Below are 14822 nucleotides of genomic sequence, written 5' to 3' on the forward strand. Positions count from 1 at the left end.
TTCCAATCAAGTTCTGACGACGACGACGACCACACACACAAAGTGGGGGAGAGCGCTGTTTGAAATTCACACCCACGATGAACAGGAAGGTAAAAGACGGCTGGCACAGTGTATGGTAAGTCCTTTAGAGAGCGGTGGGGGGGGGGGGGGGTCTAGAAGGGGGGAGAAGGAGTGGAGACTCTTTTAAGAAGCCAGACAACTTTTAATAAAGTTTAGCGGGCATTTAACATTACTGGTCGGTGTTCCTTGGTTATGAGAACTCCAATGAGTCAATTAAAATGCCCGGTCAGCAAAGGAGATTCCCTACGCGGGACAGGCCCTTTAGCCTCTTCCCTAGCCAAAAACCCTGGGTGGACATGTCCATTCGCATTGCTTTGAATGCTCGCACTGCTTACAACTCTGGCCTGGCATCCGGCAACATGGATGACTATAAGGCAGAGTCCTACAGACTGTGAAGGGCGGTGAAGGATGCAAAAAGGAGGTACAGGGACAGGATGGAGTCGCAGATGGAGCAGCATGACACCAGATGCCCATGGCAGGGGTTACGGACTATGACTAATTACCAGAGCAGTACCGCCCCCCTCCCCCCCCCTCAACCGGGAGGGCCAGCGCCTCATTAGCTGGTGATAAATGGGACTATTGTGGATAGGGTGAGAAGCTTTAAATACCTGGGAGTCCACATCCCAGAGGATCAGACATGGACAACACACACTGCCGCACTGGTGAGAAAGGCAAGACAGCACCTTTACCACTTCAGACAGCTGAGGAAACTCAGAGTCTCTCTGAGGATCTTTCAATCCTTCTACTCTGGTGCTGTAGAAAGTATCCTGACCGGAAACATCTCGATCTGGTTTGACAACAGCTCAAGCCAGGACAGGAAGGCTCTGCAGAGAGTAGTGCGTTCGGCCGAACGCACCATGGGAACTACACTCTTCCCCCCCCCCCCCTTGCAGGACCTATACACCAGGAGGTGCTGATCCAGAGCCAGCAAGATCATGAAGGACCCCTACCACCCCAGTAACGGACTGTTCCAGCAGCTACGGTCAGGCAAGCGCGAAAACAGAGAGAATGAGATGGAGTTTCTTCACATAGGCCATTAGGACTGTAAACTCTGATCTCACCGGAGCGTAATTACTGTTGTGTCTTTAAAAAAAAAATGTAAATACTGGTTCTGTTCTGTTCTGTTGTTTTGCACAATCTCACAGGCATTGCCACTTTCATTTCACTGTACATCTTGTATGTGTATGTGACAAATAAACTTGAGGATACCTCCATAATTACCGTATTTACATGCAATTCAAAATGCTCTTTGGGCCGTGATATTGAAGGGCATGAGGGTGGGAGTGAAATTGCATGAAAAAGTGAATGATATTAACTAATCACAATTATGAACCATTCTCAATGTCAATCATGGGATATGTTGCTAGGACATGCTGGGAATTCTATCGTGATTTTATTTTAAATGGGTCTCATATCTCAAAGCAAAAACACACCACAACAAAGTCAACTGCATCCCAGTTATTGTCTTGACTGCATAGACAGCATTAATAGATATCACTTCATTAATAAATATTGGTCAACATAATCAAAAGCTTGGGAGAATGGAAGATTAGAGCATTGGTCAGTACTCACTAGGTGTGGCATTCCTATCTCTCCTGACTTTCGAATCAGTGTCCACCTTATTTTCATTTATTGTCTTTGGTGCAGGTCCCAGAACCATTTTTACTAGTTTCTGGCCTTCACGCCATGAAGCTGTGCTGATAACATGCGCACCTGAAATAAATAAAACTGCATTTTGACATTTATCACATTTAGTACAGTCTACACAACTCTTCAAAGAACATCCTTGTGGATGAAAGCAAAGTATTATAATGGCACTCCGTAAAATATAACAGTAAACAAGGTGATCTCCTCGGAATAGATTTAACCTAAAGCTAACAACATTTTCATCATATCCAACCATCTGTTAAGAGGTTGATTTTGGGTAGCTAAGGACATCATTCAATAAAAGGGAAATTAATGCTCCTGTTTTTAAAGCAATCTACTGACTCTCCAGGTTCTGTACTCACTTAAGCCCTATTTTCTCAGAAATTCCTCACTATATAATATTAATTGCATCTTTAATCTCCAATTCATATTGCTATCCAACATCAGTTCACTGACTCCAAAATTACCCAATTAGTCCAATGTGAGTTCTACCAAGACCAGTCAGACTTCGGACAATCGTGAAGTGATGCATTCTTGGAGGTCAAATGCACATATATAGTAGGTACACAAAAATGCTGGAGAAACTCAGCGGGTGCAGCAGCATCTATGGAGTGAAGGAAATAGGCAACGTTTCGGGCTGAAACCCTTCTTCAGTCTGAAGAAGGGTTTCGGCCCGAAACGTTGTCTATTTCCTTCACTCCATAGATGCTGCTGCACCCGCTGAGTTTCTCCAGCATTTTTGTGTACCTTCGATTTTCCAGCATCTGCAGTTCCTTCTTAAACACATATATAGTAAATGGCAGGACTTCTTTAAAGCAATAATAGAGGGACCTTTAGGTGCAAGTCCATAGCTCCATGAAAGTGACAACACAAATGAGTAGGCACACAGCATGCCTGTCTTCACTGAGGATAAAAGTGAGAAACTATATCGCAGATAAATAAAATACTTTGGTTAAACCACATTTGATGTGGTGGCTTTGTAGAGGATGCAAAAGGCATTTACCAGGATGTTGACTGGATTGGAGTGAAATAGCTATAGGGAGAGTTTGGGCAAACTAGAATTGTTTTCTCTGGAATGTCAAAAGGATGAGGTATAGAACTTATGAGGGGCATAGACAGGTTGTATAATAAGTCTATTTTCCCCCAGGGCGGAAATATCAAATACTAGGGGACATAGATTCAAGGTGAGAGGGAAGATGTTTAAAAGAGATGCATGAGGGAAGTGTTTTGTTTATTGTGGTAGAGGCCTGGAACGTGCTGCCTAGGGATGTAGTAGAAGCTAATATGATAGCTTCAGCTAAGCATATAGGCATTCAGTTAAGCACATGAACAGGCAGGGAATAGAGGGATATGGATCATGTACTGGCAGAAGGGATCAGTCAGAATTGCAACATGGTTGATGCAGACATGATGAACCAAAGGTCAAGATTTTTTCTAAATTTTATTACAGCTTGGCCCAAATGGACCAAGGAGCTGAAATGTTGAGATATTAAATGCTACCATTGTCAATTGCAACCAGAGTGCGACATTAAGAGGTGTCCTAACAAAATTAAAGGCAATGGGTATCAAGGTGAAATACTTTAATGATTGGAGCAATACAAAGCAAGATGGTTGTCGTGACTGCCCACTCGTCAAAGTTCAGATTCAGATTCAGATTCAACTTTGTCATTGTCAGTGTACAGTACAGAGACAACGAAATGCAGTTAGCATCTCCCTGGAAGAGTGACATAGAATATGATTTCAATAAATAAATCTATTTACATGCATACAGTCATAGTGTTTTTCCTGTGGGAGGAGTGTCCGGGGGGAGGGGGGGGTGGGTGATTGGCAGTCACCGAGGTACATTGTTGAGTAGTGTGACAGCCGCAGGGAAGAAGCTGTTCCTGGACCTGCTGGTCCGGCAACGTAGAGGCCTGTAGCGCCTCCCGGATGGTAGGAGGGTAAACAGTCCATGGTTGGGGTGAGAGCAGTCCTTGGCGATGCTGAGCTCCCTTCGCAGACAACGCTTGCTTTGGACAGACTCAATGGAGGGGAGCAAGGAACCGGTGATGCGTTGGGCAATTTTCACCACCCTCTGCAGTGCTTTCCGGTCAGAGACAGAGCAGTTGCCATACCATACTGTGATACAGTTGGTAAGGATGCTCTCGATGGTGCAGCGGTAGAAGTTCACCAGAATCTGAGGAGACAGATGAACCTTCTTCAGTCTCCTCAGGAAGAAGAGACGTTGGTGAGCCTTCTTGACCAGAGTTGAGGTATTGTGGGTCCAAGAGAGGTCATCGGAGATGTTGACCCCCAGGAACCTGAAGCTGGAAACACGTTCCACCTCCGTCCCGTTGATGTGGATGGGTGTGTGCGTGCCGCCCCTAGACTTCCTGAAGTCTACAATGAGCTCCTTGGTCTTCTTGAAGTTAAGGGCCAGGTTGTTGTCAGCGCACCATGCTGCTAGGAGCTGGACCTCCTCCCTATAGGCCGACTCATCGTTGTTGCTGATGAGGCCAATCACCGTTGTATCATCTGCATACTTGATGATGGTGTTAGTACCATGTATAGGTGTGCAGTCGTAGGTGAAGAGGGAGTAGAGGAGGGGGCTCAGCACACAGCCCTGTGGAACGCCGGTGTTCAGGGTGAGGGTTGAAGAGGTGTGCTTGTCTAACCTAACAGACTGGGGTCTGTTGGTTAGAAAGTCCAGTATCCAGTTGCAGAGGGAGGGGTCGATGCCCAGATTACCGAGTTTGGTGATCAGTTTAGAGGGTATAATGGTGTTGAATGCTGAGCTGTAATCAATGAACAGCATTCTCACGTAAGTGTCTCTGTTGTCGAGGTGGGAGAGGGCGGAGTGAAGTGCCATTGAGATGGCATCCTCCGTACTCCTGTTCTTGCAGTAGGCAAACTGATAGGGATCCAATGTGGGGGGTAGGCAGCCTTTGAGGTGTGCCAGGACCAGCCTCTCGAAGCACTTGGTGATGATGGGAGTAAGTGCAACTGGGCGGAAGTCGTTGAGGCTTGCCGCAGTGGAGTGTTTTGGGACCAGCACGATGGAGGTGGTTTTAAGGCACGTGGGGACAACTGCTTGGGCAAGTGACAGGTTGAAGATGTCAGTCCAGACGTCTGTCAGCTGCGCAGCACAGGCCCTGAGGACGCGCCCGGGGATGCCGTCAGGGATAGCAGCCTTACGTGCATTAGTCCTACTCAGTGCCACGTACACGTCGTAGGGGGTGAGTGTGAGGGGTTGGTGATCAGCAGGGAGCACAGCCTTGATGGCTGTCTCTAGATTGTCCCTGTCGAAGTGGCCATAGAAGTGGTTAAGCTCCTTAAGGAAGGAGGCGTCGCAGGATGTGGGGGTGGTGTTGGTAGGTCTATAGTCCGTGATGGCCTGGATGCCTTGCCACATGCGTCGGGGGTCGGAGTTGTTGTTGAAGTGCTCCTTAATCCTGAGCTTATGGCAGTGCTTGGCCTTCTTGATGCCCCTCTTCAGGTTAGCCCTGGATGAACTGTAGGCTCGAGCATCGCCTGACCTGAAAGCGGTGTCCTGTGCTTTCAGCAGTAGCCTGACCTCGCTGTTCATCCATGGCTTCTGATTCGGGAATATGGTCACCCGTTTGAGGGAGGTGACACTATTGATGGTGGAGTTTATAAAGTCCAGAACAGAGGATGTGTAGGAATCAATGTCCGTGTGGGAGTCAAGGGTGGCTGAATTAGAAACCTTGAAAAAATTTGTTGCTCCTTCAGTTACAATGGATTTAAAATCCTGGAACTCCTTGTCTGTGACTGCCGCAAGAGTATCCAGATCCAGATTAATTAGAGATGTTTCAAGAGGTTTGCCACCAGAGGAATAAATGGTGATGTTGACATTAATACCCACATCCCACAAGTGCATAAAAGTAAGTGAATTCAGACACTCTTGCTGGAACATCCAATTCCTGTAAATGAATTGCTTGAGAAAATAATTTACAGAGATTGGCATAATAGCAAGAAGCATTTAAAGCCTAGCCTGTGCATGCATTAAGGCTGGAGGCTATTTTTAGCAGGTGGTAACCCATCCATAAATGGTGGCATGCACCTCAGCCAATACCCTCCCCCAGTTTTATTTTGCAAAGCCAGGATATGCTCACTGCTGCTGTCTTTTGCTATATTTAGCTGGGAGACTTAATTCCATGCATGTTTGTTCATTAGTGCTTACTCCACGAAATCTAGCATGACAAGCAAAGAATATTTATTAGGATCAAGGCAGCCTTAGGAGGAGTGGCACCCCACTTTTAACAGGCCTTAGTTTGGAAGGAATTACATATTACTATGCATGCCAGTAAGTGATGTACACTATAGCTTCATCACTCTGGAATTTTCATTGTGGTTCCCGTATGGCAGGAAATGCTTTGAGATAAAATCAAAATTGTACACAGTACCAGTTGTCATCCCAAAGCCTGATAATTCTAATAAAATACCTTTACTCTTGCAAACAAATCCTTTCACAATAAAAATTACCAACCTCTTGTTGCGTCTGCGCTCTGGCTTTCAACGAAGTACAAGTATCACCATAAAAAAAGCACCCTTTTGCTTCATGCAACAAAATGGATGACCTCGTTTTTTAAGCTCAGCAATACTTTCCCTATACAATCTCCATATCCTGAGGAAGGGTCTTGACCCGAAACGTCATCCAATCCTTCCATGCAGAGATGGTGCATGCCCCGCTGAGTTACTCCAGCATTTTGTGTCTATCTTTGGTGTAAATCCAGCATCTGCAGTTCCTTCCTACATATTTCTCCAGAGATGCCACCTGACCCCTGGGTTACTCCAGTACTTTGTGTCTTTTTTAGAATTAGCGATTTTTGTTCCAAATGCGACCACAAATACATAAGAGTTCCAAAATATCAGGCACTTAACAAATTAAGATTACAAATTGTCTCACTACAGGGTATCAATTAAATGTTACTTTCTCAAAAAACTCTTAATAGTAAAATACCCGAAAGATAAGTGAATATATATCCTTATGTCTGGTTTCCAAATTTTAGTAGGATAACAACTGGGAACATTCTTGCAACTCATAATTTGTAATTGATTTAATTGCTACGAGACTGGTATAGGCCCCATCATGTGTTATGTGTTAATATACTTCAAATCTTTCATACATATTATAACACCATTAAGAATGGAATTCATACTTTACTCAGTAAATCACTTTCCAGCAGATATTTGAGACGTGTGATATTAAAAAATGATAAAGAAAATCAATTTTGTCCGATGCCATTAGAGTCAAATTTAGAATAGCAACTTGTACATTTTGAATAAATAATTTAAGGAAATCCTGGTAGATGACGTTTATTTCAATTAGATTTTAAAGAATGTAAGCTTCCATTGAAAAATAATAAATTGAAAACAATCAAACTCTGTCTGCTTAACTACAATTTGTGGGCCACAGATGTGAACACTTTCCAGATGACCCTACCATCAACTCAGATTACAATTGCATCTTCATTCATAAATATATCCAATCACTGAAGCTGGGATAAAAATAACAGGTTTTTGTTTTATTTTCAGTTCAATCAGAACTGGTTTATAGTGGTGAGCCAAATCTACTTGGAGTTAAAGCAGTTTGCAAGCCAATATAGGAAATCTAAAAGGAGCAGGAATTTGGATTTAATTTGGTTTCTAAATGATTTGCAGCTGAAAGTTGCAGTGCTATTTAGCCTATTTCATTGTTTCAACGTCATGGAATTTATGCCAAAATTTACAGTTTGCACTTTTAGCAGATCAGGCTAAAGAGGAAAAAAAGTGAAAACGTGGTTTACTCACTTGGTTTGGTGTCAGGACTCGGTGATCGAGTCATTTTCTGTACCTTACGCACAGGTTTAACGGTTTTCTTCTCTCTGGCTTTTTCACATGCAGCTTCCTTCGTCTTACTACTGTCTGTCGACAATGGAAAGTAAAATAAGAGTTCCCTCCTGTTGGGACTATATGTGACAAATTACTTTCAATTGGTTACAATTTAGTTCAAGTAATCTACAGTATTGGGAAGCAATCAAACTACACAGAATTTTAATAGAATGGATTCTTTTAAAGTAATTTTTGCAGTCAAGATTAGCTGACATTGCACCGTTAAACATGCTAGTGTAATGGACCAATAACAGGAGTGTCATTTTCTATTTTTTAAAACACACATTTCCTTGGGAGTCAAAGAGGGCACTGAATGCAGAAGTTGCAGAAGGTGCACGCAAATCTTTGCCTCACCTGCCTGTTTAGATCCCTCAATGGTGGTGAGAGAGGTGCAGGGACAAGTGTCACATCTCCTACAGTTACAGGGGAGAATGCCATCCTTTAGTTTTCTGCAAGAACCACTTCCTCCATAACTCCCTGGCTCACTCATCTCTACACATTAACCCACCTCCCAGTTCCATGACAAATCTGCAAACATCATTTTCTTCACTAATCACACTTGTCTCATCCTGAATGGAAATCTTTTTTCCTCATCTCTTCCAGACCGTTACATCAATTAAATTAAGGTTTTCTGGCCCTTCCACCAAGATAAATCTATTGTATTTGTTAATGCTTCTGTAAATTATTTGCCAGCCTATAGCTATACTAAATTGTCTAAATGTTGTTCTTTAAGGCGATGGTACAGACTCACTTTTGTTATAATAATGCAGCAGCATCCACATGCTAGATCACTGATCAAGAGTCATAGGTTTTAATCTAATCATATTTAACAAAAAATATAAATTCAAGTAGTTACAGTAGAATCTGGAATACAACGGTCACATTTCTTTGATCACCGAAAAACCAACAGATCAAGACAAAACCCAATATAGTTCACTAACGTATTTCAGGCATTGAAATTTGCTTCCCTTCTCCAGGCTGGACAAGACCATAAAACATAGGAACAGAATTAAGCCATTCAGGCCATCGAATCAACTCCACCATTTAATCATGACTGCTCCATTCTCTCTCTCAATCCCATTCTCTTGCCTTCACCCCGTAAGAAAGAAATTAATGTGAATCAAAGTGGGGCACAAGGACGAGAGGGCGGGGGGAGGGGGATTATTTGTAGGTCAGTTGCCTACAAATTGGAGAATATGAATATGCAGAATGAGATGCGCTATTACTCCGGTTTGCATGTGGTCTCACTCTGGCAATGGAGGTGGCTAGGACAGAAAGTTCAGAATGGGAAGGGGAGTTAAAATGGGAGATCCAGCTGGCCTTGGTGACCAAGGGAAATTGTTCGGCGAAATGGTCACCTTGTCTACACTTGCTTTTCCTGAATGTAAAAGAGGCCACATCGGGAACACCAAATTCAGTATGAGGTTAGAGGAGGTGCACGTGAACCTCCAGTGGAAAGTACCTGGGGAGGGGGAAATTTGGGTGGGATGGGATGAGGGAAACAAGGGGTTGCAGAGGGAGAAGTCTCTGTGGAAGGCAGAATGGGGCAAGGATGAAAGATGTAACTGGTGGTGGGATCACTTTGAAGGTGGCGGAAATATTGAAAAATGATACGTGGATATGAAGGCTGAAGGGGTGAAAGGCAAGGACCTGAGGAAATCTATCCTTGTTCCATCTGGGGAAGTGGCGGGAACAGAACTACAGGACTTTAAGGAGACGCGAGTGAGGAACCCATCTATGACAGCAGGGGAGAAACCATAAAAAAGGACGCTCTAGAATGGAAAGTTTCATCTTGGGAGCAAATGCGGCGGAAACTGAGAAATTAAGACTAGGGGATTTCATTAACTTTACCGCTACCTTCCACCCTGTCTTCAAATTCACTTAGACTATCTCTGACACCTCTCTCCCCTTTCTTGATCTTAGTCTCATCACTGATATCTACTACAAACCCACCAACTGCCAGTTATCTTGACGACACTTCGTCCCACCTGCAAAAACGATATCCCCTTCTCTCAATGGATCCCTCACCCACATCTCCTGCATGTCCTGTAACTCTGCTCTTGCTCCCACTCCCCCCAGACGGAACAAGTTCACCTGGTCCTTACCTTTCACTCCAGCTTATGCATCCAAAATATAATTCTCTGACATTTCCACCACTTTCAACGTGATCCAACCAATAGTCACACCTTCCCATCCCCACTCTTTCCGCCTTCCGCAGAGACCACTTCCTCAGCAACTCCTTGGTTCACTCATCCCTTCCCACGCAAACTACCTCCACCCCGGGCACTTTCCCCTGCAACTGCAGCAGAAGCAACACCTGTCCTATATCTCCGCCCTCTCATCCATCCAGTGTCCCCGGCCATCCTTCCAGGTGAGGCGAGGTTCACATGCACCTCCTCTTACCTCATCCATGCATTCGATGTTCCTGATGTGGCCTCTTCTACATAGGCGAGACCTATAGAAATTCTAAAATTCTATCCACAATATTGTTTATGCTGGAGTTAATTGGTTTGATTTTTCCTTGGAGAAAGACTTCCTTCTGTTCACTATATATTCTTTTCAAAGCTGAGATACAGAATCATGATCTTAAGAATGGTGGGACAAAATGAAGAGGAAGTACAATGTCCTCCTGATGCAATTTTCCAGAGAAAGTTTCTTACCTGCCAACTGGAGTGTGAACTCCCGGTACAGATCCTTACTCATATTGTGTATTTCGTCTTCACACCATACTTTGCCATCAGGAGTCCGAATTTTTGTTTCTGTGGGATTGAAACCTGTAATGAAAGTAAAGGTAATGATGCTTTAACTTCCTGTAAAAATAAAATTCATTCATAAACCAGGCCCAAAAAACCTTGAAAAGCAATAAAAGAGAAACATAAATATTCAGTTAAATATTCATAATTGGGAAAAATATGAAAAGTTGAAGAGGAGGAGGGCTGGACAGAAAGGAGACATCTATGATTGAAAGTAAATCCAAATGAAAATTATGGTGCTGAATCATTTGAGCATAGTGAAGGCATATAATCATAAATTACATGGAGAGATGCAAATAGACAAATAGGAACAGAGAAGAAGAAACAAAAATAGGAAGCCTCGGCCAGTCAAGCAGCATCTCTACAAAAATAAACCATTTATTGTTTCTAATGAAGGATCCTTTATTTCTCTTTCTACAGATGGTGCTTGACTGGTTGAGTTCTTCCAGCATTTTCTGTTTAAGTTCCATATTCTAGCAACTGCAGTTTTATTTATTTTCCAGAAATAAAACAATGCTGGAGCTGTGAGATCCAGAACAAAGTAGTTGATGGAAATATGAAATAAAATGCTGGAATTAGTTCAGGTGGCAGCTGTGGAGAGAGAAAACTGAGTTAATGTGACATGTTAATGACAGTTCAAATAAAACAAATCAAAAAAAAGTTATGATAAATGCTTTCGACTACTTATATTTCTCCTGTTAAAATCATGGAATCGTAACTCATACCTGCAGATCATATGTGCAGTTCTCTGGTTTACTCAGACAATATCACAACCACTCTAATATTGTATTTTAAAAATTAGAATATTTCTGTTAATGAAATAGGATCATATTTAGTCTTTAGCACTAAAATGCTGAAGCTACCTAGGTAACTAAATGTGGCACAAAGAAAACCACCAGCAAGTTGTGTCAGGTTTACAAAAAGTGACACCTCAGATTCTGAGGAAAGCATTAATTTGATTTCAAGGTCCACTGTTGCAGAGTGACTATGCCTCATTCCTTTTCAGTCGCCTGAAAAACTGGCACTGGTACAAATTCACATTGGTACACCAATTTCACAAATATTGCACTTTGATTATAGAATGCAAGTTGGTACACATTGTTGCAGTAAATAAATCCCCAAGGGAATATTCTATTGCTGTACTGAGAGGATGTCACATAATTTACTGTTTGCCAAGCTGTGGCTCAGTGGCTAATGACAAATAAGTTTCAGTCCCACTCACACGTGATGGCCATTTAGCCCATCTAGTCACGTTGATTCTCAGAAAACACCCATCAGTTTCATTCCTCTGCTTATTTCATCAGAACCTAGTTACTTACAAAACCCTTTAACTCACTATATTTTTCAGTTACAGCGGTTAATTAATACTAACATGCATAGCTTTGTGATATTGGAGAAAACTGATGGACTCATGGGAAACTCACATGGCCACAGGGAAAACATGCAAGTTTCATGCAAAGAGCACTCAAGGTCAACACTGAACACACTTTGTTGCAGCTGGGAGCCAATAGTATTACATGTTGCATAAATGTGTCATCAATTTTCAGCTGATGAACTATCGAAGCACAAATGCGAGTTCCCTGTTAAAGGCACCATTTAAAAAAAAATAGGATATCTGCTGCTCTTTCGTGGTCTAAAATATCCCACGACTCCAAGAACAGGAGGTCCTCTCCTGTCCTAGACAATATTTATAGCTTAAACATCTTTAAATTGCCCATTCAAAATCATACTGCTGTTTGAGAGACATCACTATACACAATTTGGTTGCCACTTTCCTCACATTACAATTACTTTACAAGTACATGTCGGCAAGATCTTGGAAACCAAGCTGCCGTCTTCACTTGTAATTGCAAGATTTACTTGTATCCTACCACAACAATAAATCAGAAAAGGAAATGGAAAGAAACATAAAACTGTATTAATGGCATTTGTACCTTTATAGGATGGAGCTGGTGGTGCTATAGCAATCTTTCTCACTTTGGCTGTTGGAACTGCAGTACCTACACCAAGCGCAGCAGGCAATTCGTGGAAGTTTAGATGCCGGTCCTTCTCGATAGATTCTTCTGAATGCCCCCGTTGCTTCCTAATCCGCTCCTTCAGTTTCTCAAGTTTGTCATCATGTTGCTTCCTGCGCATAATCTCTAGTCTCTGCATCATTGATTCAGATGTGGAACTCGGGGAGGACAGCTGAGACTGCTCTGAAGGTCGTTCATTCTTTGCATTCACATCATAGCTCACTGCCTTAGTGTGGAAGCCTTTGATGCCATCACCCATCTGTCCCAGTGCATCGTGGCTCAGAGTTTTATAAAGTGCAGAGTTGTGCAAGGCATCAAGTGCTAACTGGTCATTGAGAAATTTCACCACAGTATCATCTACCACAGATGATCGTGTGCTATCATTATCCAAACAGTGGTAACTCCGGTTGTCTCGCCCATATATCATCTGGTGAGTTTCACTCTCCGTCTCATGGGCTTCACTCGAGGTCAAATTGGAAAGGAGGCGCTGTGCTTCCAGCTGGCTAGCAGTCAGATAGGATGGGATACTGTCATCCAATTCCCTGGAACAAATGACCATTATTGATATTTCACAGTACTTTTAACATTAAGTACAAAAAGGATTACATAAATCACCTTTGAGGAGCAATAATACTTAGCAAGAAAACTAGCATTTGACCACACAATTATGAACATATTGTTAAGAACACTTTGAGATGTTCCGAAAACATGAAAAAGTCCTCAATATTTTTTTTGTAAAGTAGCTCCTTTCTGACAATGGCAAAAGTTGCAGAAGGCAACAATATTAACACATTAGTCCCAAACCTCAGATAGACATTGCATAAACATGAAACTTCAGCTTTCAGCATTGGGGAATTCAAGGCTAAGGAAACATGCTAACTCATACTCACATAGGAGACATCCATTATGTTCATTCCCTAATTTGAATGCATGCTCTTCAATAATGTCTATTTCCAACCCTTTTTTTTAAAATGCAGTTAGAGATATTGCTTCTGCCACTGTTACATGAAGGGAAACGCACTACAAAAATAAAATCTTTTCTTCCATCCTCACCCTTAGTTCACCCTTACCAGATCCCCTTGCTTGCACAGCACTAATAATGATCCGAGCTTCTATATTCATTCCAAGCAACTTTAGAATCCTTTTGTAGGTATTGATCAAGATTATTTTTCTCATCCTCAAAAATCTTGCTAATCTGGGATTCCTACACTAGATACAGGATTTGATTCAAAGATTAAGGTTTTTAAATACATGATGCCAGTTTATAAGATTATTGATCAATGACCCACAAAGTAGTCAGCCTAAACATTACCAGTTTATATTTAACATTATTCAATCATCCATAACTTTGAACCACTACAACTCCAGATGTAATCAGATGAAGTAGGGTTAAGGAGTCCAGGATAATTGGAGATGAGCTCAGTTCTCTTTTTCATGATCCCAATAAGTCATTCTATTATCCATACTTAGAACAAAAATGTGTGTTAATTCATTATAGACTATCTATCAATGGTAGTATTTACATTGCAATGCCCTTGTTATCAGAGAGAGCAAAGGCCATGTAACAAGTTTGCACAGTTCATATTATAATTATAGAAGTGAAAGTAAGTACATACTTCTCAACATATCTATATGAAGCCAAAGGGTCCCTGAATTCTACTTGATTGCTCTTCTTAATATTGCTTTCCAAGGTTGTAGATCTCAAGGGGCTCCGAGACATTTTGTCCTTTCGCAATTTATTGCGACTATTGGACTTGCCAGCTGAAGTACTCCCCACAGAGTCTTCCACGTACCTTCCATCTGAAAGGGATTTAAAAAAGAGGCTTAGACAAAAAGCATGCATTTTTCCCCTCACATAGCCAAAATTGGACACAGTCGGCACTAGAGTTTTTATTTAACTGCAACTCCATCAAATGCAAGTGAAAGGACCAAGTACATAATCACAAAGTTTTCTTTGGAGTTTGAGATGCTTGGGAGCATTTATACGCAAATCGAACCCATGGCTGTTGCAGCTAATTGTTTCTATGAACCTCAAACATTAAAGCAAAACCCAAGAAATTCCATGTGGAAGATCATTGAAAAGTTGCAGATCGGGAGCTAATTTAATTTGTTAAGAGGGTTTTGGACGAAATTAGTCTGTTCTAGCAGACTCTTAGCAACCTCCATCACCATGTCATAGATGAACAGTAAATAGCAATAGCATAATTATCAACAGGTATTTCACACTAGTATACTGGACACCACAAACTAACTACATGTGCTATGCAACTCAGTGAATCTCGTGTTCTTAGAGCTGGGTCAAAGATTTTAGATGGAATCTTGTCCGTATGCCTTATACAAATTGCCCCATGACTGCATGTGGTTTCTTCCGTCTGCTTGTGCTACTTTTGCATAATGTTTACTTAAGCTTGAAAGAAACACAACTAACACAAAATTAAATGGTAGCATGATTTCAATAGACTGTCTCAGACCTCAC

At 42.0% G+C, this 14822-nt stretch overlaps 1 protein-coding gene across 6 annotated transcripts in view; it reads right to left on the reverse strand.

The window, feature by feature from the left end:
- Window positions 1–14822, reverse strand: part of cep350 (centrosomal protein 350) — a 120227-nt gene that overhangs the window by 83678 nt on the left and 21727 nt on the right. For all 6 annotated transcript variants that reach the window (XM_033028348.1, XM_033028347.1, XM_033028346.1 and 3 more), the window contains exons 5-9: window positions 13963–14146; window positions 12266–12888; window positions 10239–10352; window positions 7498–7611; window positions 1633–1773 (exon numbers count right to left, since the gene is read on the reverse strand). In XM_033028348.1, the coding sequence (XP_032884239.1) occupies window positions 1633–1773; window positions 7498–7611; window positions 10239–10352; window positions 12266–12888; window positions 13963–14146 (1176 nt within the window). The remainder of the gene's footprint in view (window positions 1–1632; window positions 1774–7497; window positions 7612–10238; window positions 10353–12265; window positions 12889–13962; window positions 14147–14822) is intronic.

Source organism: Amblyraja radiata, chromosome 10 (assembly GCF_010909765.2).
Source record: "Amblyraja radiata isolate CabotCenter1 chromosome 10, sAmbRad1.1.pri, whole genome shotgun sequence".
Taxonomy (NCBI): Eukaryota; Metazoa; Chordata; class Chondrichthyes; order Rajiformes; family Rajidae; genus Amblyraja; species Amblyraja radiata.